The sequence below is a fragment of the Procambarus clarkii genome, chromosome 60 (assembly GCF_040958095.1).
Source record: "Procambarus clarkii isolate CNS0578487 chromosome 60, FALCON_Pclarkii_2.0, whole genome shotgun sequence".
NCBI classification, from domain to species: domain Eukaryota; kingdom Metazoa; phylum Arthropoda; class Malacostraca; order Decapoda; family Cambaridae; genus Procambarus; species Procambarus clarkii.
The window spans coordinates 3626067-3653231 of record NC_091209.1 but is presented as its reverse complement, the minus strand read 5'-3'; the positions used below and the strand labels follow the sequence as shown (position 1 = coordinate 3653231).

Genomic DNA, 27165 nt, shown 5'->3' with positions numbered 1-27165 from the left:
AAAATAGCCTCGGCTATCACTTCCTTTTGACGGCCGTGATGGTCAAGCGGATTAAGGCGCCCTGTAGTTACCAGTTGCGTTGCTTCTGGGAGTATGGGTTCGAGTCACTTCTGGGGTGTGAGTTTTCATTCGCATATAGTCCTGGGGACCATTCAGGCTTGTTCGCATTTGTGTTCCTCACGTGTGCCCCAAAGAATGAGGTGATTTGGTGAAATGCTATGCCCAAGATTACCATCCGAGTTGCCGTCGGGGAAGTGGCTAAAATAGCCTCGGCTATCACTTCCTTTTGACGGCCGTGATGGTCAAGCGGATTAAGGCGCCCTGTAGTTACCAGTTGCGTTGCTTCTGGGAGTATGGGTTCGAGTCACTTCTGGGGTGTGAGTTTTCATTCGCATATAGTCCTGGGGACCATTCAGGCTTGTTCGCATTTGTGTTCCTCACGTGTGCCCCAAAGAATGAGGTGATTTGGTGAAATGCTATGCCCAAGATTACCATCCGAGTTGCCGTCGGGGAAGTGGCTAAAATAGCCTCGGCTATCACTTCCTTTTGACGGCCGTGATGGTCAAGCGGATTAAGGCGCCCTGTAGTTACCAGTTGCGTTGCTTCTGGGAGTATGGGTTCGAGTCACTTCTGGGGTGTGAGTTTTCATTCGCATATAGTCCTGGGGACCATTCAGGCTTGTTCGCATATATATATATATATATATATATATATATATATATATATATATATATATATATATATATATATATATATATATAAAATATATAAAATATATATAATATGTGTGTGTGCTGGTCTTGTCCTTACTATCATGGTGGGTAGAGTAAATAGTTCCGTGATTTGGGTGTTCATGGTAGGTTGTTCTATTCTTATGTGAATTGCTTCAAGAATTTATAATCTTCTTGCATCTTGGGTTTTGTCTATTATACAGGTATTTTGTTCAACATTTCTCTTGTTAGGGTGATATCATGGGCTTGTCTCATGTGATTCCTGGGGGCACTGGATTGAAGATGACATGTCAAACGCCTCGTCAGCTTGGTCGACGTCATACCTATGTACTTACATTGAAGGTTACATCCTTCGTGGGGGCAAGTGTACATGTATACAACGCTTGACTGCTGTAGAGGGTTCTCCGTCGGCTTCGGGCTATTTTTGATAAGGAGTTCGGAAGTCTTCTTGGTTTTGTAGAATATGATTAAGTCTATGTTTTGGTTAGGAGTATTGCTTTTTACTCCTTTATTGATTATTTCTTTCATTATTCTTTCCTAAGTTTTCCTGAATTCATATATTTTTTCAAAAAAGTTTCTTATGAAATGATAGTTATCCCATTTCATTATGTATGAGTTAATTTGTTTAAATTTGAGTTAGTTTTAACTTAATATGACTGAACCTAACCAATCCTACCTAACCTAACCTATCTTAATCTAAACTAACACATCTAAGTCAGTAATTTATGTTCTTAATATAATATAATAATAATAATTCAAATAAACTAATTGGAAACAATTTTTTGAAAATAAAGAAAATCACTTGCCCTATTAGGCAAATCGGGCCTTGCATAGTAGGCCGAGAAGTGCGTTCTGGCTACTAGGTACGACATTATATATATATAGTAAACAGAACACACTTCTCGGCCAACTATGCATGGCCTGATTTGCCTAATAGGCTGAGTGATTTAATTTATTTTCAATAAATTGTTAACTATTGGTTTATTTTAAATATTATTATTATATTATATTAACATAAATTATTGATTTAGTTATGTTAGTTTAGTTAGGTTAGGTAGAGTTGGTTAGGTTTGGTCATATATCTACCTTAGTTTTAACTCAAATTTAAAAAAAAATAGCTCATACATAATGAAATGAATAGCTTTAGCTTTATCATTCCATAAGAAAAAAAAATTGAGAAATATTGAAACTCTAGAAAACTTGGCTTATTAGGCAAGCCGGGCCTTGTATAGTAGGCCAAGAACTGCGTTCTGGCTACTATATATATATATATATATATATATATATATGTCGTACCTAGTAGCCAGAATGCACTTCTCGGCCTACTATGCAAGGCCCGATTTGCCTAATAAGCCAAATTTTCCTGAATTATTATATTTAGTCTAATTTTTTTCTTATGAAATGATAAAGCTACCCATTTAATTATGTATGAGGTCATTTTTTTTTTATTGGAGTTAAAATTAACGTAGATATATGACCGAACCTAACCAACCCTACCTAACCTAACCTACCCTATCTTTATAGGTTTGGTTAGGTAGCAGAAAAAGTTAGGTTAGGTTAGGTTAGGTAGTCGAAAAAACATTAATTCATGAAAACTTGTCTTATTAGGCAAATTGGGCCTTGCATAGTAGGCTGAGAAGTGCATTCTAGCTACTAGGTATGACATTATATATATATATATATATATATATATATATATATATATATATAATATATATATTGGAATTTGTCAGCTAATGGCTGATCCCAAACTGTTTCATTGGGATTTTATTATTTTAATTATTGTATTGAACTTGCCATTTAATCACTTATTAAAGGTTTTGCATATTGTCTAAAAGATTTTATTTTCCTTTTTGAGATAGACTTAAAAATTGCAGATAAGTAGTTTACTTTTTGACTATTCCAAGGGTTTGGTTAGCTTTTCTGACTGCTGCTCCTTCCTGTTGTACAACTTTTAGTGACTGGTGGATTTTGATGCCAAGGTCCTGTAGCAGGTATATTATGTCAGTAATATACTTGGTCCATACTCTCATTAGCTTATGTGCAGATAATGAGATGGGTCTGTTAATTCTACTTAGTCCACTATTTACAATTAATATCTCTAACCAAACCAGCTAGAGGATGGTCAGGTGTAGGACTGGTAATATAAGCAGTTGATAGTGAATCATCATCAGTCTGATTCCAAGATCTGCTCAGTACAGATGCTTGAGAGAGATCGCACATCTTCAACACCATCGATATTCAAGGTGCACTCGACTCGCCAACTCGCTGTCACACTATCGATATTCAGCGTGCACGCGACTCACCGCAACACCACCGATATTCAGCGTACACACCACTCAACATCACACCATCAATATTTAGCATGCACTCCACTCACCGATTCGCAGTAACACCATCAATATTCTGCGTACACTCGACTGACTTCCTGTCACACTATCGTTATTCAGCATGCACTCGACTCACCGACTTGCCATCACACCATTGCTCACCAAGCTTTCCCCGCAAACTTCTGTAGACTACATTCATCCAAATATATTTTATTTCTATATGTGCTTATTATCACTACAATTGACCTAACAATAAAACGTTTCGTTGGTGACCCAGTGAATGAAAAGAACACCCAGTTGCAACAACAACAACCAGAACTTCATCATGGATTTCTCCACCAGGTTTCCAGTATGCAATGCAGATGAACCAGAAACATCTGACATTATATATATATATATATATATATATATATATATATATATATATATATATATATATATATATATATATATATATTAATATTATTAAATATGACCGAAAAAGTAAGATTAATAATTCTAACACGAATTTTCTCAATCTTTCGTACATTTCTTTTCACTGTTGGAGGTAAATCAAAAATCAATTCTCCAAAATTTATTTTTATTTCTAGTCTGACGCGACACGAGCGCGTTTCGTAAAACTTATTACATTTTCAAAGACTTTAGTTTACAAATACACAACTGAATAGAACTTACGCATCTCCGATTTTATATCTACATTTGAGTGAGGTGGATGGGGTGAGGTATTAATTTCATCAACACAAGACAGAACAAGAGGTGGTATTAATAGGGTATTAATTTCATCAACACAAGACAGAACACGAAACAATGGGTATTGAATAGAAGTGTTTGTAGAAAGCCTATTGGTCCATATTTCTTGATGCTTCTATATTGGAGCGGAGTCTTGAGGTGGGTAGAATATAGTTGTGCATTAATTGGCTGTTGATTGCTGGTGTTGACTTCTTGATGTGTAGTGCCTCGCAAACGTCAAGCCGCCTGCTATCGCTGTATCTATCGATGATTTCTGTGTTGTTTACTAGGATTTCTCTGGCGATGGTTTGGTTGTGGGAAGAGATTATATGTTCCTTAATGGAGCCCTGTTGCTTATGCATCGTTAAACGCCTAGAAAGAGATGTTGTTGTCTTGCCTATATACTGGGTTTTTTGGAGCTTACAGTCCCCAAGAGGGCATTTGAAGGCATAGACGACGTTAGTCTCTTTTAAAGCGTTCTGTTTTGTGTCTGGAGAGTTTCTCATGAGTAGGCTGGTCGTTTTTCTGGTTTTATAGGCCAGCCTACTCATGAGAAACTCTCCAGACACAAAACAGAACGCTTTAAAACATGTGACCTTGAAAGAGTGAGGAAGCCGCCAGCCGCCATCTATGTATAGCGACGACTTTTAGTGCCTGAACTAACTATATCAGCTTAGCTGTACAGTTGTGGTGAACAAAATATATACATACTTATATATAACGTCTGTATATAGTGTAATAACACCACAAATGGTATTGTTGGGGGAGAAAGTTTAGTGCGTGTGTTGAGGGAGTGGCAGCGAGTGGCTGGCTGGTGTGTGGCGGTAACTCCTCGTTGCTTTTCGACTCTCAATACCAACTTAGTGGTTCGTTATGGTGACCAAAACATGCCAATACTTATATATAACCTGTGTATAGAGTGTAATAGCAGCAAAACGATTTGTTTATTGTTATATAAACATAATAATTGAATCACTAATATGCACATCATACTTTTGAGTATAGCAATTATTAACCACTTTTATTATATAAATATATTACAATACACACTATTGAATAATATTACTGCAAAAAAACTAAGAAAAAATCAATCGGAGACATTGAAACAATTAGGTAATAATATCTTTGTGGCAACTCCCATCTGTCAACGCGGGTGACGCTGACCAGGTCTGACGACCGCTCTGTCAACGCCCACTTTTTCCCAGACTTCCTCGGTCAATTGCGCCCAAAATATGTCACCTACGATTTTTTTTTTTATTTTTTCCGTGCTCAGGGGACACAAATTAACATGTTTAGAAGACGAAAAAAAATTTTTGAATTTTTTTTTTCTTGCGCACAGGGGTGTAAATGTCCCAAGGACCCCTGAGCAGTGTAAGGGTTAAGGTTCACAAGACACGGCTGAATGTGATGTGGAGGTCGAACAAGAGGTCCTGGGTCACGCAGATCTTCTTTAGTGAGTGGGTAAATGACGTTTTCGGCCCCACAGTGAGAAATTATCTCGTCGACAAGCAGTTACCACTCAAGGCCTTGCTTGTGCTCGATAATGCACCTGCGCATCCTCGCCAACTGCAAGATGATCTGTTCCCTGAAAATCAGTTTATCACCATCAAGTTTCTTCCTCCAAACACCACGCCACTCCTCCAACCCATGGATCAGCAGGTTATTGCTAACTTTAAGAAGATCTATATGAAGGCCTTGTTGGAGAGATGTGTTCATGTGATTGACACCACAGAGCTGACCCTCAGACAATTCTGGAAGGAGCAGTTCAATATCATGGGGGCCTTGCGTTTGATAGATAAGGCCTGGGAAGGGGTGTCACGGAGAACCCTACACTCTGCATGGCGAAACGTGTGGCCTGAGGGTGTCCCTGAGCGAGACTTTGAAGGTTTCGGTCCTGCACCTGCATCCGCACCTGTGGATGACCCGGAGGCTCTTTTAGTGGATGATATTGTCGCTCTGGGACACACACTGGGTCTGGAGGTGGCTGCCGCTGATGTGCAGGAGTTGGTGGAGAAGCACAGTGATGAACTGACCACCGAGGAACTCCTGGAACTGCAGAAAGAGCTGGTGCAACAGGAGGTACAGGAGCTCTCATCGGGGGAGGAGGAGGTTTGCGAGGATGCTATCCCATCTAGTGAGATTAGGGAAGTGCTGGGCATGTTCGAAAAGGTGACAGCATTTGCGGAAAAGCATCACCATGATAAGGCGGTGACAACACGGTGCGTGAACCTGTTTAATGACAATGTGCTGTCTCGATTTAGGGACATCCTCAAACGAAGACAACAGCAAGTGACACGCGATATGGTCAGTGGACAGGGTGGGAAGAGACGTGCTTGTGATATTGAACCACAACCCGGTCCTAGTGGGGTTAAATTCCCAAAGAGAGCGAGCCCGCCTGACCCAGAGGTGGTGTCTCCCTCCTCCCCATAAGCCCTCTCCTCCCTCCCTCCCGATCGGCTCCCTCAAGCCAGCAACGACTCTTCATAAGGTAAAGTGAATATACACATGGAAACAGTCAAACAAACATTTATTTAACATGTACAGTATAATATTACCAGTGTATAATGTCATATTGTTGTTTTAGGGGGTGGAACGGATTATTTGTATTTACATTGTTTTGGGTGGGGAAAATTGTTTCCGGTTTCGGTTTCACATGACGACGGCGGCGTTGGAACGGATTAAATTCGTTATGCGAGATACCACTGTATGTATGTATATATGTATATATATATATATATATATATATATATATATATATATATATATATATATATATATATATATATATATATATATATATATATATTTATATATATATATAATATATATATATATATATATATATATATATATATATATATATATATATATATATATTAGTATATTTTGGTAGCAGTCTTTCCTGTAGACATATATTATTAAATATGACCGAAAAAGTAAGATTAATAATTCTAACACGAATTTTCTCAATCTTTCGTACATTACGCTTCACTGTTGGAGGTAAATCAAAAATCACTTCTCCAAAATTCATTTTTATTTCTAGTCTGACGCGACACGGGCGCGTTTCGTAAAACTTATTACATTTTCAAAGACTTCACAAATACACAACTGATTAGAACTTACGTCTCTCTGATATTATATCTACATTTGAGTGAGGTGCGAAGGGTGATGTGGCATTAACACAAGACAGAACAGGAGGGGATATTAATAGGGTATTAAAAGTATCAACACAAGACAGAACAGAAACAATGGGTATTGAATAGAAGTGTTTGTAGAAAGCCTATTGGTCCATATTTCTTGATGCTTCTATATTGGAGCGGAGTCTTGAGGTGGGTAGAATATAGTTGTGCAATAATTGGCTGTTGATTGCTGGTGTGGACTTCTTGATGTGTAGTGCCTCGCAAACGTCAAGCCGCCTGCTATCGCTGTATCTATCGATGATTTCTGTGTTGTTTACTAGGATTTCTCTGGCGATGGTTTGGTTATGGGAAGAGATTATATGTTCCTTAATGGAGCCCTGTTGCTTATGCATCGTTAAACGCCTAGAAAGAGATGTTGTTGTCTTGCCTATATACTGGGTTTTTTGGAGCTTACAGTCCCCAAGTGGGCATTTGAAGGCATAGACGACGTTAGTCTCTTTTAAAGCGTTCTGTTTTGTGTCTGGAGAGTTTCTCATGAGTAGGCTGGCCGTTTTTCTGGTTTTATAGTAAATCGTCAGTTGTATCCTCTGATTTTTGTCTGTAGGGATAACGTTTCTATTAACAATATCTTTCAGGACCCTTTCCTCCGTTTTATGAGCTGTGGAAAAGAAGTTCCTGTAAAATAGTCTAATAGGGGGTATAGGTGTTGTGTTAGTTGTCTCTTCAGAGGTTGCATGGCTTTTCACTTTCCTTCTTATGATGTCTTCGATGAAACCATTGGAGAAGCCGTTATTGACTAGGACCTGCCTTACCCTACAGAGTTCTTCGTCGACTTGCTTCCATTCTGAGCTGTGGCTGAGAGCACGGTCGACGTATGCGTTAACAACACTCCTCTTGTACCTGTCGGGGCAGTCGCTGTTGGCATTTAGGCACATTCCTATGTTTGTTTCCTTAGTGTAGACTGCAGTGTGGAAACCTCCGCCCTTTTCCATGACTGTTACATCTAGAAAAGGCAGCTTCCCATCCTTTTCCGTCTTGTAAGTGAAACGCAGCACGGAACTCTGCTCAAATGCCTCCTTCAGCTCCTGCAGATGTCTGACATCAGGTACCTGTGTAAAAATGTCGTCAACATACCTGCAGTATATGGCCGGTTTCAAGTTCATGTCGACTAAGACTTTTTGCTCGATGGTACCCATGTAGAAGTTTGCAAACAGGACACCTAGGGGAGAACCCATGGCGACCCCATCTACTTGCTTATACATGTGCCCATCCGGGCTCAAGAAGGGTGCCTCTTTAGTACAAGCTTGGAGTAGTTTCCTCAGAATACTTTCTGGCATGTCAAGAGGAGTACAGGCTGGATCACGATACACTCTGTCGGCTATCATTCCGATTGTCTCGTCCACAGGTACGTTGGTAAACAGCGATTCTACGTCCAACGAGGCTCTTATCCCTGTGGCCCGTGTGCCCCGCAGTAAGTCCACAAATTCCTTTGGAGACTTCAGGCTGAAGGCGCAAGGAACATAAGGAGTCAGCAGGCCGTTGAGTCGCTTCGCCAGTCTGTACGTGGGTGTGGGTATCTGGCTAATGATTGGCCGAAGTGGGTTTCCAGGCTTGTGCGTCTTGACATTTCCATACGCATATCCAGGTTTATATTCCCCAATGATCTTTGGCAGGTGGAGTCCGGATTTCTTGGCGTTCACAGTTTCGATCAGTTTGTTGACCTTTGCTTTTAATTCGGCTGTAGTGTCCTTCGTTACCCTTTGGAACTTAGTTTGGTCAGAGAGTATGATGTTCATTTTCGCCAGATATTCGTCTTTTTTAAGAATGACATATATTGGCGACTTGTCACCTCTCCTGACAACTATCTCCTTGTTCTCACGAAGGCTTTTAGCTGCCGCTTTAAGCTCGGGGGACAGTATGGTGCTTCTGTAGTTGCCTCGATTCTTTCCTCCTTCTGCAATAAGTTCTGCTTGTAAGGTATCTTTGGTAGTGACCTTCTTTTGTGTCTCGAGGTCGAATATGTCGTCCAACAGAATTTCCAACTCTACTTTCCGGGCCATTTACGTTTTACGAAACGCGCCCGTGTCGCGTCAGACTAGAAATAAAAATGAATTTTGGAGAAGTGATTTTTGATTTACCTCCAACAGTGAAGCGTAATGTACGAAAGATTGAGAAAATTCGTGTTAGAATTATTAATCTTACTTTTTCGGTCATATTTAATAATATATGTCTACAGGAAAGACTGCTACCAAAATATACTAATATTAAAGTGCACGACCCAGCAGCAAGGAATCAAGCCTTCACGATAAAATATCGCCAGGATCTGATTCGTGATCAGATATACAAGGCAGAGAATGAAATCAAAGACAACAAAACGCAACTACTTCATGCTACAAACGAGTGGAGAAATAGCAACATCGACCATAGTATCCGTACCCGCATTGAACAACACCTCGACATCCTCACAGACCAACATCACCTCAGCACTGAAACAAGGATTATCAAGAAACTAACAACATTATATGGAGGACCTATGGCAATTCCACGACCAAGAGATGGCTTCCTGAACCTTGCAGGAATTAACCTCACTGAGGACCAAGTCACTCTCCTAAATCTGGGCATAAACTGTCATGTTATGTCCAGACCGAGTGAAATGGCCCGGAAAGTAGAGTTGGAAATTCTGTTGGACGACATATTCGACCTCGAGACACAAAAGAAGGTCACTACCAAAGATACCTTACAAGCAGAACTTATTGCAGAAGGAGGAAAGAATCGAGGCAACTACAGAAGCACCATACTGTCCCCCGAGCTTAAAGCGGCAGCTAAAAGCCTTCGTGAGAACAAGGAGATAGTTGTCAGGAGAGGTGACAAGTCGCCAATATATGTCATTCTTAAAAAAGACGAATATCTGGCGAAAATGAACATCATACTCTCTGACCAAACTAAGTTCCAAAGGGTAACGAAGGACACTACAGCCGAATTAAAAGCAAAGGTCAACAAACTGATCGAAACTGTGAACGCCAAGAAATCCGGACTCCACCTGCCAAAGATCATTGGGGAATATAAACCTGGATATGCGTATGGAAATGTCAAGACGCACAAGCCTGGAAACCCACTTCGGCCAATCATTAGCCAGATACCCACACCCACGTACAGACTGGCGAAGCGACTCAACGGCCTGCTGACTCCTTATGTTCCTTGCGCCTTCAGCCTGAAGTCTCCAAAGGAATTTGTGGACTTACTGCGGGGCACACGGGCCACAGGGATAAGAGCCTCGTTGGACGTAGAATCGCTGTTTACCAACGTACCTGTGGACGAGACAATCGGAATGATAGCCAACAGAGTGTATCGTGATCCAGCCTGTACTCCTCTTGACATGCCAGAAAGTATTCTGAGGAAACTACTCCAAGCTTGTACTAAAGAGGCACCCTTCTTGAGCCCGGATGGGCACATGTATAAGCAAGTAAATGGGGTCGCCATGGGTTCTCCCCTAGGTGTCCTGTTTGCAAACTTCTACATGGGTACCATCGAGCAAAAAGTCTTAGTCGACATGAACTTGAAACCGGCCATATACTGCAGGTATGTTGACGACATTTTTACACAGGTACCTGATGTCAGACATCTGCAGGAGCTGAAGGAGGCATTTGAGCAGAGTTCCGTGCTGCGTTTCACTTACGAGACGGAAAAGGATGGGAAGCTGCCTTTTCTAGATGTAACAGTCATGGAAAAGGGCGGAGGTTTCCACACTGCAGTCTACACTAAGGAAACAAACATAGGAATGTGCCTAAATGCCAACAGCGACTGCCCCGACAGGTACAAGAGGAGTGTTGTTAACGCATACGTCGACCGTGCTCTCAGCCACAGCTCAGAATGGAAGCAAGTCGACGAAGAACTCTGTAGGGTAAGGCAGGTCCTAGTCAATAACGGCTTCTCCAATGGTTTCATCGAAGACATCATAAGAAGGAAAGTGAAAAGCCATGCAACCTCTGAAGAGACAACTAACACAACACCTATACCCCCTATTAGACTATTTTACAGGAACTTCTTTTCCACAGCTCATAAAACGGAGGAAAGGGTCCTGAAAGATATTGTTAATAGAAACGTTATCCCTACAGACAAAAATCAGAGGATACAACTGACGATTTACTATAAAACCAGAAAAACGGCCAGCCTACTCATGAGAAACTCTCCAGACACAAAACAGAACGCTTTAAAAGAGACTAACGTCGTCTATGCCTTCAAATGCCCACTTGGGGACTGTAAGCTCCAAAAAACCCAGTATATAGGCAAGACAACAACATCTCTTTCTAGGCGTTTAACGATGCATAAGCAACAGGGCTCCATTAAGGAACATATAATCTCTTCCCATAACCAAACCATCGCCAGAGAAATCCTAGTAAACAACACAGAAATCATCGATAGATACAGCGATAGCAGGCGGCTTGACGTTTGCGAGGCACTACACATCAAGAAGTCAACACCAGCAATCAACAGCCAATTATTGCACAACTATATTCTACCCACCTCAAGACTCCGCTCCAATATAGAAGCATCAAGAAATATGGACCAATAGGCTTTCTACAAACACTTCTATTCAATACCCATTGTTTCTGTTCTGTCTTGTGTTGATACTTTTAATACCCTATTAATATCCCCTCCTGTTCTGTCTTGTGTTAATGCCACATCACCCTTCGCACCTCACTCAAATGTAGATATAATATCAGAGAGATGTAAGTTCTAATCAGTTGTGTATTTGTGAAGTCTTTGAAAATGTAATAAGTTTTACGAAACGCGCCCGTGTCGCGTCAGACTAGAAATAAAAATGAATTTTGGAGAAGTGATTTTTGATTTACCTCCAACAGTGAAGCGTAATGTACGAAAGATTGAGAAAATTCGTGTTAGAATTATTAATCTTACTTTTTCGGTCATATTTAATAATATATATATATATATATATATATATATATATATATATATATATATATATATATATATATGTCGTACCTAGTAGCCAGAACGCACTTATCAGCCTACTATGCATGGCCCGATTTGCCTAATAAGCCAAGTTTTCCTGAAGTAATATATTTTCTCTAATTTTTTTCTTATGAAATGATAAAGCTACCCATTTCATTCTATATGAGGTCAATTTTTTTTTATTGAAGTTAAAATTAACGTAGATATATGACCGAACCTAACCAACCCTACCTAACCTAACCTAACCTATCTTTATAGGTTAGGTTAAGTTAGGTAGCCGAAAAAGTTAGGTTAAATAAGGTTAGGTAGGTTAGGTAGTCGAAAAACAAATAATTCATGAGAACTTGGCTTATTAGGCAAATCGGGCCTTGTATAGTAGGCTGAGAAGTGCGTTCTGGCTACTTGGTACGACATATATATATATATATATATATATATATATATATATATATATATATATATATATATATATATATATATATATATATATATATTAGTATATTTTGGTAGCAGTCTTTCCTGTAGACATATATTATTAAATATGACCGAAAAAGTAAGATTAATAATTCTAACACGAATTTTCTCAATCTTTCGTACATTTCTTTTCACTGTTGGAGGTAAATCAAAAATCAATTCTCCAAAATTCATTTTTATTTCTAGTCTGACTCAACACGAGCGCGTTTCGTAAAACTTATTATATTTTCAAAGACTTTAGTTCACAAATACACAACTGAATAGAACTTATGCATCTCCGATTTTATATCTACATTTGAGTGAGGTGGTAGGGGTGATGTGGCATTAACACAAGACAGAACAAGATGTGGCATTAATAGGGTATTAATTTCATCAACACAAGACAGAACACGAAACAATGGATATTGAATAGAAGTGTTTGTAGAAAGCCTATTGGTCCATATTTCTTGATGCTTCTATATTGGAGCGGAGTCTTGAGGTGGGTAGAATATAGTTGTGCAATAATTGGCTGTTGATTGCTGGTGTTGACTTCTTGATGTGTAGTGCCTCGCAAACGTCAAGCCGCCTGCTATCGCTGTATCTATCGATGATTTCTGTGTTGTTTACTAGGATTTCTCTGGCGATGGTTTGGTTGTGGGAAGAGATTATATGTTCCTTAATGGAGCCCTGTTGCTTATGTATCGTTAGACGCCTAGAAAGAGATGTTGTTGTCTTGCCTATATACTGGGTTTTTTGGAGCTTACAGTCCCCAAGAGGGCATTTGAAGGCATAGACGACGTTAGTCTCTTTTAAAGCGTTCTGTTTTGTGTCTGGAGAGTTTCTCATGAGTAGGCTGGCCGTTTTTCTGGTTTTATAGTAAATCGTCAGTTGTATCCTCTGATTTTTGTCTGTAGGGATAACGTTTCTATTAACAATATCTTTCAGGACCCTTTCCTCCGTTTTATGAGCTGTGGAAAAGAAGTTCCTGTAAAATAGTCTAATAGGGGGTATAGGTGTTGTGTTAGTTGTCTCTTCAGAGGTTGCATGGCTTTTCACTTTCCTTCTTATGTTGTCTTCGACGAAACCATTGGAGAAGCCGTTATTGACTAGGACCTGCCTTACCCTACAGAGTTCTTCGTCGACTTGCTTCCATTCTGAGCTGTGGCTGAGAGCACGGTCGACATATGCGTTAACAACACTCCTCTTGTACCTGTCTGGGCAGTCGCTGTTGGCATGTGGAATGTTGGAATGTGCCTAAATGCCAACAGCGACTGCCCAGACAGGTACAAGAGGAGTGTTGTTAACGCATATGTCGACCGTGCTCTCAGCCACAGCTCAGAATGGAAGCAAGTCGACGAAGAACTCTGTAGGGTAAGGCAGGTCCTAGTCAATAACGGCTTCTCCAATGGTTTCGTCGAAGACATCATAAGAAGGAAAGTGAAAAGCCATGCAACCTCTGAAGAGACAACTAACACAACACCTATACCCCCTATTAGACTATTTTACAGGAACTTCTTTTCCACAGCTCATAAAACGGAGGAAAGGGTCCTGAAAGATATTGTTAATAGAAACGTTATCCCTACAGACAAAAATCAGAGGATACAACTGACGATTTACTATAAAACCAGAAAAACGGCCAGCCTACTCATGAGAAACTCTCCAGACACAAAACAGAACGCTTTAAAAGAGACTAACGTCGTCTATGCCTTCAAATGCCCTCTTGGGGACTGTAAGCTCCAAAAAACCCAGTATATAGGCAAGACAACAACATCTCTTTCTAGGCGTCTAACGATACATAAGCAACAGGGCTCCATTAAGGAACATATAATCTCTTCCCACAACCAAACCATCGCCAGAGAAATCCTAGTAAACAACACAGAAATCATCGATAGATACAGCGATAGCAGGCGGCTTGACGTTTGCGAGGCACTACACATCAAGAAGTCAACACCAGCAATCAACAGCCAATTATTGCACAACTATATTCTACCCACCTCAAGACTCCGCTCCAATATAGAAGCATCAAGAAATATGGACCAATAGGCTTTCTACAAACACTTCTATTCAATATCCATTGTTTCGTGTTCTGTCTTGTGTTGATGAAATTAATACCCTATTAATGCCACATCTTGTTCTGTCTTGTGTTAATGCCACATCACCCCTTCCACCTCACTCAAATGTAGATATAAAATCGGAGATGCGTAAGTTCTATTCAGTTGTGTATTTGTGAACTAAAGTCTTTGAAAATGTAATAAGTTTTACGAAACGCGCTCGTGTCGCGTCACACTAGAAATAAAAATGAATTTTGGAGAATTGATTTTTTATTTACCTCCAACAGTGAAAAGAAATGTACGAAAGATTGAGAAAATTCGTGTTAGAATTATTAATCTTACTTTTTCGGTCATATTTAATAATATATATATATATATATATATATATATATATATATATATATATATATATATATATATATATATATATATATATATATATTCTTAAATTGATTGAAAGCATTCAAAAATGCTTTCAATCAAGTCAGAAGAGACGCTGTCCTCAGGGCTGTACACAACCATTTCCGTCCCCTTTACCCAGTCATCCGATCTTGCTAAAGTGATGACTCTAAGCTTCTTTTTGGGGAGCATGAAATAAACTCCTGTGAAGGTGTCCAACAAGGTGACCCCTTAGCCCCCCTCCTTTTCTGCCTAGCTATCAAAGAGGTCACTGATAGTCTGACAAGCGAGCTAAACATCTGGTACCTGGATGATGGCACTCTCGCTGGAACCCCGGAAACAATTTTGAAGGAAATAAGGAAAATCCAGGAGCAGGGAGCAGCCATTCTCAATGCATACAAATGTGAAATAATCTCCTGCAACCTAGACATCTTTGGGCAAATACAAAATGTTCTTCCAGACATTCTCGTTGTCCAGCCACCGGACTGCACTCTCCTGGGTGCCCCCTTTGGCCTACAAGCAATCGAGGAGGTCCTGGATGCAAAAATCACTAATCTAAAGAGAATGCTGGACTGGATTGACAAGATTGATGCCCATGATGCTCTCTTTCTTCTCACAAGATGCCTATCTCTCCCTAAGTTGACCTACTTTTCTGAGATGTCCTACAGCAGTCCTAAGTTAATGTGTATGACACCCTTCTGAGGTCCATGCTGGTGAAAGTCCTGGACCTGCCATTGGATGACTCTCAGTGGGAGCAAGCAACCCTTCCTGTAAGACTCGGCGGCCTTGGTGTCCGCACAGCCTCCCAAATTGCTCTACCAGCTTTCCTTCCATGCACCCCCTCCCCATCCGGCCCGTTGGCGTCGTGAGGGGGCTTCGTGGACGGCCGCCGGAGTGTGATGCTCCGTGGGACAGTCCTCTGTCCTTTTCTGGCCTTGCACTCCTGCTGCTGTCTTCTCTAATTGTGCCGGATCGCTTTTCCTTTTCCTTATGTTTCGTTTTTCTCCCCCCTCTTCTCCTATCTGCTTGTCGTTTCCTGCCGACCTTTTGCTTGTTTTGGATCTTTCTTTGGACTTCTTCTATTTTGACGCCCGGGTGCTTGAGGAGGCATACTCTTGCACCCGTAGAACTGTAGTACCCAACATCTCGAGCGAGGGAAACCTTTTATTGTCAATCTCCCTTTCGTCGCTGAACCCGATCTCGACGGACTGACGGTTCTTAAGGTGGCGTTTGTGGGGCGTATACTCACGACGCACCCCTAGGGGGCCCCGGCATGATCGGCGATAGCTTCCTGTTGGGTGTCCTGCCTCTAATTGTGGCTCCATGGTGGGTATGGGGGCATATTCGTGGATGAATTTCTTTCTTCGTTTCTATGTCATTGAATGTTTCCGTTGTACCCTCTCAGGCTCGTGGGGTGGGCGACCAAGCCCCCGAGTCGGCCTGTATTGGAAGACCGGGCTCTGTAGCTCCCGCTGCGTTGGGCCCCGACCTTGCTCCTCCTCTGACCATCCTAACTTCTTCCCCCAGCTCCCCTCCCTCCTCTGTGGTTGGGTCGAGCCTCCAGCCCCCGGTGGTGACCACTTCGTCCCCTGGTGCCGCTAAGTCTCTCGTTGTGACTACTGCGCCTTTTGACCCCTCTCTCTCTAGGGGTTCTCAACGTCGCTCGCGCCCCAGCCGCACTCGCTCGATTCCTTCTCATGCTGATGCGTATCAGGCCTTGTTTGGTCCTGCTTCATGGGCCAAATGCTTTGATCTCCTCCCTCTTGATTCTGCGCCTCCTGACGATTTCTCCCTCCATCGGCATCTTGTAGATTCCATGGATGCGTCTGTTACTTTCAACCCCACTCGTCTCGGTACACGTGTCGTTGCTGCTCCTTCTCAGGATGCAGCTTCCCGCTTGGCTGCCTTGTCTTGCCTTGGCGAGATCCCTGTTCGGGTCTCCAAGAACGTTCAGATGAATGCCAGTGTTGGCACTATTCTCCTCCCACCCCATGTTGCAACCGGTGTTCAGAATCTGCAGGATTGCCACGATGATATTCGGCATATCCTTGATGCCCAAGGCCATTCTGTCCTCCAGGTTGACTCGTTTACTCATCCCCCTCGTGGTCATCGCCGTCAACCCCTTCACGTTGTGAAGATCACCTTTGATGGTAGGACCCTTCCATCCTCTGTCATTCTTGCTGGTGCTAGGTGCTCTGTCCAGGAGTATATTCCTTCTCCTCGACTTTGTAACAAGTGCTGGAGGTTTGGGCATGGTGCCCTCTGCTGCTCTGGGACTGTCTCTCTCTGTCCTTTGTGTGGGAGTGAAGGTCACTCTAAGTCGGAGTGCACTTCTCCCCAAGCTCGCTGCCTCAACTGCGGTGAGGCCCATCCTACCTTCTCCCGTGCGTGTGTCCATTACAAGCTTGAGGCAGCCGTCCTCAACCTGAAGCACCGGGAGCGTTTATCTTTTCCTGAGGCGAGGCGCCAGGTTCGCCGGCTCCCGCCTTATACTAACATCTCTTATGCTCGTGTGTTGCGCTCTTCCTCTCCTCGTCCTTCCCCCCTTCCTCAGACTCACAACCGTTTCCGGGCCTTGGACCCTGATACGCCCACTGCCCCCTCCTCTGTCTCTTTGTGTTCTGTCCCGAGGGGTCCCCCTCCTGGTCCTCTGTCTGGGGTTCCCCTTCTTTCTACCCAGTCTGTCATGTCTCCCGTGTCTTCCTCGTCCCCCTCCGATCCTCCTTCCCATCCTCTTCCTCCATCTATCGGCTCTCCCCGCCGCCTGTTGGTGCAGGCGGATGTCCATCGCTCTCCTAATGGCCGTCGTGTGTGCTCTCATTCGACTTCTCCTGTTGAGACACTGGAATCCGTTGCCCGGTACGTAGTTGCTGGGACACCATTCTCTTTAAGTCAGAGGCGTAAGCCTGGCTCCTCTCCTTCCTCCTCCCCGGCGGGTAAGAAGGCTTCGCTTTCTTCCTCGGCTCCTACTTCTGGCTCTGTTGCTCCTTCCCCTCCTGTTTCAGTGATTGCGCCCCCTGTTCCTGCTATGGAAGTTTCTTTGGCCCCTGCTTCCCTTTCGGTTGCTGCTCTTGCTGGGGTGCACTCCCCTCATTCTACTCCCCCTCTTCCTGCTGCTGTCCTTGACTGCTCCTCTCCGTTGTCTCCTCCTCTTCCTCCTCCGGACCCCGCCCGCCCACCTCTGATCTGTTCTCCCGTTTCCTTCCCTCCGTCTTTGCTCAGTCTACCCATGCCCCCTAACCCTGACTTTGCTGACCCTGATCCCGACCCTGATATTCTTTAACGTGCTCTGTTGCTCTTTCGCCTTTGTTTCTTCCTTGTTCTCTGTTTTTGTCCTTTCTCTTCTCGTCGTTGTCCATTCTTCAATGGAACATTCCAGGTTATTACGCCAATTTCCTCGAACTCCAACTTCTGATTTCGCGGTTTTCGCCCCTTTGTGTCTGTCTCCAGGAGCCAATGCTTGGTGCTCGTCCTGGTCGTTTTCGTGGCTATTCCTTTCTCTCCCCCTCCCCAGCCGTTGCTGGGGCTTCTAATTCTTCTGCTCTCTTGATTGTTGCTGATGTTCCCTTTGTTCCTTTACTTTTTCCTTTGCCTCTCCATTGTTCTGCTGCTCGTATTTTTGTGGGGAAATGGTACTCCCCCCGAGTGTCCCGCTCTCTCTTCCTGATTTGAAACACCTCCTAGACTCCTTGCCGGAGCCTGTGCTCCTGCTGGGTGACTTCAATTGGCGTCATTCTCTTTGGGGTGACGTTCTGACGAATACCCGGGGTTGCCTTCTTGAGCCGTTTCTCCTCTCTTCTTCCCTGTCTCTTCTGAATTCTGGTGAGCCCACTCATTTGGACTCTCAGACTCGCACCCTTTCTTGTCTTGATCTTTCTCTCTGCTCTTCTTCTCTTTACTTAGATTTCACGTGGCAGGTTCTTGATGACCTCCATGGAATTGATCATTTTCCCATCCTTGTTTCCTTTTTCTCTTTTCGCCCTTCCCTCTCTTTCCCTAGGTGGCAGTTTGCAAAGGCGGACTGGACCCTATTTTCCCTCAGTGCTGCTCTCTCTGACCTCTCCCTTCTGCCTCTCCCTCGCGCTCTCCTCCTTTTTCATGACACTGTCTTCACCGCTACCCTCCGCTCTATTCCTCGCTCTTCCTCTCGGGGTCCACTGAATTGCGTTCCCTGGTGGAATGCGGACTGTGCTCGGGCTGTCCGCTGTAAGCGTGCAGCCTGGAAGAGGCACCGCCGTAGGCAGACAACCGATTCTTTTCTTTTCTTTCGGAAAGCGAGTGCGGTGGCCCGTAGGGCCATCCGTACGGCTAAACGTGAATGTTGGGCATCTTATGTCTCAACAATTACGTCCGAAACCCCTCTGACCCAGATCTGGAAGCGTATCCGCAAGATAGCGGGTAAGTTCGTTCCCGATGTTTCACCGGTCCTTCACCTCCATGATACTCTTGTGGCGGACCCGTTGCAGGTCGCTTCCGAACTGGGTTCCCACTTTTCTTTTGTTAGCTCTGGTCTTCATCTTCCCCAATCTTTCCTTCTTCGTAAATCTGTCCTTGAGTCTCGTCCTTTAGATTTCTGCACTCATCTTCAGCTTCCCTATAATGATCCCTTCTCTCTCTCTGAACTTCGTTCTGCCCTGGCCCTCTGCGGTTCTACGGCGGCGGGCTCCGATGGTATTCATTATGAGATGCTTCGCCATCTCCCTCCGTGCACGTCTCAGTATTTACTGAGTCTGTATAATCGGATCTGGGAGTCGTCGTCAGTCCCTGAGGACTGGCTCGATGCCGTTGTCCTCCCTGTTCGCAAACCGGGGTCTCTGGGTACTTCCCCTAAGGACTTTCGCCCTATTGCTCTCACAAGTTGTGTCTGCAAACTCTTTGAACGTATGATTAACGTTCGTCTGATGTGGTTCCTGGAACACCATCACCTCCTCTCCCCTTCTCAATTTGGTTTCCGCAAGTGCCGCAGCACGACAGATGTCCTGGTGAACTTGGAGGTCTATATTCGTACTGCTTTTGCTGCGAAGACCTCCGTTGTTGCCGTCCTTTTTGACCTGGAAAAGGCTTACGACACCACTTGGCGATATCATATTCTATCTCAACTTCATTCTTTTGGCCTTCATGGTCATCTCCCTCTCTTTCTCCGCTGCTTCCTCTCTCGTCGTTCCTTTCAGGTGCGCCTTGGTACCGCTCTCTCTGCCTCTTTTCAGCAATACGAAGGTGTGCCCCAGGGTAGTGTTCTGAGCACTACTCTTTTTCTGGTTGCCCTCAATGGTCTTCTTTCCTCTCTTCCTTCTGGTGTCTCTCTGCTCTCTATGTCGATGATCTTACCCTTTGCTGTCAGGATGATGATTCGCCTCTCCTTCAGCGCCGGCTTCAACTTGCAATTGATGCCGTGTCCTCTTGGGCCACCGATCATGGCTTCAAGTTCTCTACTTCTAAGACTTGTGCCATGACTTTTACGCGGAAACGGGTCGTTCTTCGTCCCTCTTTGTCACTTTATGGTCATCCCCTTGAATACAAAGATTCCGCAAAGCTTTTGGGGTTATTCCTTGACACTCGTTTGTCTTGGTCTCCCCATATCTCTTACCTCCGTGTTGAGTGCTCTAAGGCCCTTACCCTCCTTCGGGTCTTGTCCCATACTTCTTGGGGGGCAGATAGGCGCACTCTCCTTGCTTTACATTCCTCTCTCGTCCTGTCTAAGCTCGATTATGGTTGCCCTGCTTACTCGTCTGCTTCTCCTTCTACTCTTCGCCGTCTTGATGCTTTGCACCATACTGGGTTGCGCCTCAGTTCTGGTGCCTTTCGTTCGACTCCCATCCTTAGCTTGTATGTTGACACTGGCTTCCTGTCTCTCCAGGACCGCCGTGATCGCTACTGTCTTCGCTATCTTGCGCGGTCCTTGCAACATCCTTCCTCTCGCCTCTGTCGTGCTTTAACTTTTACCACTCCTGCGGTTCCTGTTCCTCTTCACCACCTCCCTCTTTCTGTCCGGTTATCTCGCCTACAGGATTCTCTTTCCGTTCGTATTTCTGATGTTTCTCCTCATGTTGTTCCTTCTTTGCGTGAACAAAGAAGGAACTCTCCCCCGTGGAGAGTCCCTCTTCCGCGGTTTTGTACATCCTTGACCCGTATCACTAAAGCTTTTACCTCTCCTACGGTTCTAAAACGCCTTTTCCTCGAGCACTTTTCTTCTCACTCCCGCTCCGTTTCTGTCTTCACCGATGGGTCCAAGTCTGCGGATGGTGTTGGCCATTCTGTTGTTTTTCCTGATCGCACTTATCTGTGTAGCTTACCTCCGGAGACTAGCATCTTTACAGCAGAGCTTTATGCTATTCTCTATGCTCTTCGTCTTCTGCTTTCTCGTTGTCAGTCTTCCTTTGTAGTTGTTGTTGACTCTCGTAGTGCCCTCATGGCTCTCGTGTCCTTTAATCCGGTTCATCCAGTAGTTGTCGAGATCCAGCATTGGCTGTTTCTTGTTCACAGTAAATTTAAGTCGGTTGAGTTTTGTTGGGTTCCCAGCCATATTGGTGTGTCTTTAAATGAGCGTGCGGATGCTGCCGCCAAGGAAGCTGTCCGCTCTTGTCCCATCTCTCGTAAAGGTATTCCATATTCCGACTTTTACCCGGTTATCCATTCCTCCGTCCTTACCCGTTGGCAGGCTTCTTGGTTGTCTGTTACTGGTAACAAACTACGTACTCTTAAATGTTGTGTTTCCTCGTGGCCGTCCTCCTTCCACCGTAACCGGCGGTGGGAAACAGCTCTGGCGAGGTTGCGTATTGGCCATACTCGCTTAACCCATGGTCACTTGATGGAGCGCCGCCCTGCTCCTTATTGTCCTAGTTGCATTGTCCCTCTTATGGTCGTGCATGTCCTTCTTGAATGTCCTGACTTCCAGGACGAGCGTGTGTCTTGCTTTCCGACCGCCCCTCGCGGTCACCTGTCCCTCAATAGAATTCTTGGTGACTCGGATACTTTTGATATCGTTCGCCTTATGCGTTTTTGTTCCCGTATTGGCATCCTTGGTGATTCTTTCTTTGCCCGAAACGCATTGCGTAATAGTGGCTTTAGGCATTGTATGTACTAGCTCTATCTATATATCAATCCATTAATGTAACATCACTTGTATGTATATACCTTACCTGAATAAACATATATTTATATTTAGCGCCCTCTGATTATTCTGCACATTTGATGGTGCTACATAGCCTTCCCGGTTTGGTGCCTTCTTTTGATAATTACTTACTTACTTCCTCCCATGCATCGCACGACCTCGTCAGAGATATCTTACCTACAACCCAGAGAGATTCAGCAGGAATACACGATCCTGCTTTCACTGAATGTTCAAATCAGTGGGATGTTCTTGCAGCCCAAGCAACCATTATAGAGCCAACAAAACAAAACAAAAACAGTCCGGCTGGGACCACCCTCTAGTGGAAAAAGTAGCTGATGCCATGCTCAGCGCCGCAACATCAGACAAGGAGAAAGCCCGCCTCAGAGCAGTGTGTGCCTCCCATGCAGAAGACTTCCTCCTGGCAGTACCCATGTCGGCAATGGGCACTCGCCTAGATCCAGAATCCCTTTGTGTAGCAGTGGCCCTCCGCCTTGGTGCCCAAATTCACACTGAATACAAGTGTATTAAATTTGCAACAGGGTGAAAGCAGATCAATATGGACTGCGTGGGTTGCATTACGGAAGCACAAAGGGCTGGCATGCAAGACACAACGAGGTCAATGACATCATCAAGAGAAGCCTCGTCTCAGCTAGGTGCCCAGCGGAGAGAGAACCTCGCATCCTAGGGGTCCAGAACCCGGATTTCCCCGCACTTCGCCCTGACGGCATCACCATATACTCCTGGAAGGAGGGTAAACAGTTGGTGTGGGACTACACATGTGTATCCACCCTGGCTGACACCTATGTACACCTTGGAGCTGATCAAGCAGATGGGGCAGCCAACCACAGGGAAACAGCAAAATCACTCGATTACAGGCGACTGGAAGGTCAATACCTCTTTGTTCCCATAGCGTCTGAGACGCATGGCCCCTGGGACAAGAGTGCCTTGGGATTTCTCAAGGAATTGGGTTCCAAGCTCATTGACGTCACCAGAGACCCAAGGGCTTCCAGTTTTTTGTTTCAGCGCCTCAGTGTGGCGATCCAGAGGGGAAATGCCTGCTGCATCCTCGGTTCCTGTCCAGAAGCGGAGGAGTTTCAAGAGATCCATAACCTTTAGGCATTTTTTGTATCAACCAATGTATGTATTATAACCTTTAAATACACAATAAAGCAAAAAAAAAAAAAAAAAAAAAGGTGGTAGGAGAAAAGCACACAAACTGTATTGGAGGGGACCTACATTCCCTCTAATGCGTTGTGTGTGATTTCCTCGAGGCTATGGGGCCCCCTTCTCCCAGCTAGAGGTGGTACTTCCTTCCTTTATATATATATATATATATATATATATATATATATATATATATATATATATATATATATATATATATATATATAATATATATAACTGAAAACTCACACCCCAGAAGTGACTCGAACCCATACTCCCAGAAGCAACGCAACTGGTATGTACAAGACGCCTTAATCCACTTGACCATCACGACCGGACATAATGAGGTGATAGCCGAGGCTATTTGAACCACCCCACCGCCGGCACTCGGATAGTTATCTTGGGCATAGCATTTTACCAAATCACCTCATTCTTTGGGGCACACGTGAGGAACACAAATGCGAACAAGCCTGAATGGTCCCCAGGACAATATGCAACTGAAAACTCACACCCCAGAAGTGACTCGAACCCATACTCACATTGCTTCTGGGAGTATGGGTTCGAGTCACTTCTGGGGTGTGAGTTTTCAGTTGCATATTGTCCTGGGGACCATTCAGGCTTGTTCGCATTTGTGTTCCTCACGTGTGCCCCAAAGAATGAGGTGATTTGGTAAAATGCTATGCCCAAGATAACTATCCGAGTGCCGGCGGTGGGGTGGTTCAAATAGCCTCGGCTATCACCTCATTATGTCCGGTCGTGATGGTCAAGTGGATTAAGGCGTCTTGTACATACCAGTTGCGTTGCTTCTGGGAGTATGGGTTCGAGTCACTTCTGGGGTGTGAGTTTTCAGTTGCATATTGTCCTGGGGACCATTCAGGCTTGTTCGCATTTGTGTTCCTCACGTGTGCCCCAAAGAATGAGGTGATTTGGTAAAATGCTATGCCCAAGATAACTATCCGAGTGCCGGCGGTGGGGTGGTTCAAATAGCCTCGGCTATCACCTCATTATGTCCGGTCGTGATGGTCAAGTGGATTAAGGCGTCTTGTACATACCAGTTGCGTTGCTTCTGGGAGTATGGGTTCGAGTCACTTCTGGGGTGTGAGTTTTCAGTTGCATATTGTCCTGGGGATCATTCAGGCTTGTTCGCATTTGTGTTCCTCACGTGTGCCCCAAAGAATGAGGTGATTTGGTAAAATGCTATGCCCAAGATAACTATCCGAGTGCCGGCGGTGGGGTGGTTCAAATAGCCTCGGCTATCACCTCATTATGTCCGGTCGTGATGGTCAAGTGGATTAAGGCGTCTTGTACATACCAGTTGCGTTGCTTCTGGGAGTATGGGTTCGAGTCACTTCTGGGGTGTGAGTTTTCAGTTGCATATTGTCCTGGGGATCATTCAGGCTTGTTCGCATTTGTGTTCCTCACGTGTGCCCCAAAGAATGAGGTGATTTGGTAAAATGCTATGCCCAAGATAACTATCCGAGTGCCGGCGGTGGGGTGGTTCAAATAGCCTCGGCTATCACCTCATTATGTCCGGTCGTGATGGTCAAGTGGATTAAGGCGTCTTGTACATACCAGTTGCGTTGCTTCTGGGAGTATGGGTTCGAGTCACTTCTGGGGTGTGAGTTTTCAGTTGCATATTGTCCTGGGGACCATTCAGGCTTGTTCGCATTTGTGTTCCTCACGTGTGCCCCAAAGAATGAGGTGATTTGGTAAAATGCTATGCCCAAGATAACTATCCGAGTGCCGGCGGTGGGGTGGTTCAAATAGCCTCGGCTATCACCTCATTATGTCCGGTCGTGATGGTCAAGTGGATTAAGGCGTCTTGTACATACCAGTTGCGTTGCTTCTGGGAGTATGGGTTCGAGTCACTTCTGGGGTGTGAGTTTTCAGTTGCATATTGTCCTGGGGACCATTCAGGCTTGTTCGCATTTGTGTTCCTCACGTGTGCCCCAAAGAATGAGGTGATTTGGTAAAATGCTATGCCCAAGATAACTATCCGAGTGCCGGCGGTGGGGTGGTTCAAATAGCCTCGGCTATCACCTCATTATGTCCGGTCGTGATGGTCAAGTGGATTAAGGCGTCTTGTACATACCAGTTGCGTTGCTTCTGGGAGTATGGGTTCGAGTCACTTCTGGGGTGTGAGTTTTCAGTTGCATATTGTCCTGGGGACCATTCAGGCTTGTTCGCATTTGTGTTCCTCACGTGTGCCCCAAAGAATGAGGTGATTTGGTAAAATGCTATGCCCAAGATAACTATCCGAGTGCCGGCGGTGGGGTGGTTCAAATAGCCTCGGCTATCACCTCATTATGTCCGGTCGTGATGGTCAAGTGGATTAAGGCGTCTTGTACATACCAGTTGCGTTGCTTCTGGGAGTATGGGTTCGAGTCACTTCTGGGGTGTGAGTTTTCAGTTGCATATTGTCCTGGGGACCATTCAGGCTTGTTCGCATTTGTGTTCCTCACATGTGCCCCAAAGAATGAGGTGATTTGGTAAAATGCTATGCCCAAGATAACTATCCGAGTGCCGGCGGTGGGGTGGTTCAAATAGCCTCGGCTATCACCTCATTATGTCCGGTCGTGATGGTCAAGTGGATTAAGGCGTCTTGTACATACCAGTTGCGTTGCTTCTGGGAGTATGGGTTCGAGTCACTTCTGGGGTGTGAGTTTTCAGTTGCATATTGTCCTGGGGACCATTCAGGCTTGTTCGCATATATATATATATATATATATATATATATATATATATATATATATATATATATATATATATATATATATATATATATATATATATATATATATATATATATGTCGTACCTAGTAGCCAGAACGCACTTCTATGCCTACTATTCAAGGCCCGATTTGCCTAATAAGCCAAGTTTTTATGAATTAATTGTTTTTCGACTACCTGACCTACCTAACCTAACCTAACCTAACGTTTTCGGCTACCTAACCTAACCTAACCGATAAAGATAGGTTAGGTTAGGTTAGGTAGGGTTGGTTAGGTTCGGTCATATATCTACATTAATTTTAACTCCAATAAAAAAAAATTGACCTCATACGTAATGAAATGGGTAGCTTTATAATTTCATAAGAAAAAAATTAGAGAAAATATACTAATTCATGAAAACTTGGCTTATTAGGCAAATTGGGCCTTGAATAGTAGGCATAGAAGTGAGTTCTGGCTACTAGGTACGACATATATATATATATATATATATATATATATATATGTTTCATTGAATATGACCGCATATTCTGTATTTATTATTTTCTGGTTTAGGGCTTCTATCCCTCTAACTATTTTCTTAGCATCAGGGCTTAATTGGAATAGGAGTTCTCCAAAACTCATTTTCGTACTTTTAAGGTGAAAAAAAGAAGTGATTTACTATAGAGTGTATTACACTTATTTGTATAATTTGCACGACGTTTCGAACCTCCATGGTTATAAATAAATAAATAATAAAATAAATATGTTTATTCAGGTAAGGTACATACATACAAGTGATGTTACATTAATGGATTGATATATAGATAGAGCTAGTACATACAATGCCTAAAGCCACTATTACGCAATGCGTTTCGGGCAAGAAAAACATTAATATCTAGAACTTAATACTAATTGAGCATAAAGAATAAAAAGTGTTGAAAACAGATACAAATAAAGATAAAAAAAAGGGGGAACATGACTGAAAAAGCAGCACAAATACAATAGGTTGACAGTGTTGATTAAAAAAAAAAAATAATAATAATAAAATAAAATAACAGACATGGGTTGACAATAAAGGAGTGAGGTGGGTTACAGGGAATTTATTAGGTAGTGTTTAGTTTTTATCTTAAACTGGTTGAGAGAGTTGGTTCTGGTTCATTCTCAAGTGAACAGATCTTACAATACTAGTTGATTTTATACCCGCATTAGGTCAGGTGGTAATACAATGAAGGTGAAAAACATGGGGGGATACATAAGGGATAAACATAGGGGCTGCAGAAGGCTTATTGGCCCATACGAGGCATCTCCTATCTAAGCACAAAGATTAATCCAGTGTAATTGGCCTGTTATGTTGGACATTGTCTTCTGTGTTGG

General features: G+C 43.6%; 1 protein-coding gene across 1 annotated transcript; it reads left to right on the top strand.

Moving 5' to 3' along the window:
- Positions 1-5137: 5137 nt before the first annotated feature.
- On the top strand, positions 5138-6220 carry LOC138353824 (tigger transposable element-derived protein 1-like). The gene has a single exon (XM_069307238.1). The coding sequence runs from the start codon at positions 5138-5140 to the stop codon at positions 6218-6220; it is 1083 nt and encodes a 360-aa protein (XP_069163339.1).
- Positions 6221-27165: the final 20945 nt, after the last annotated feature.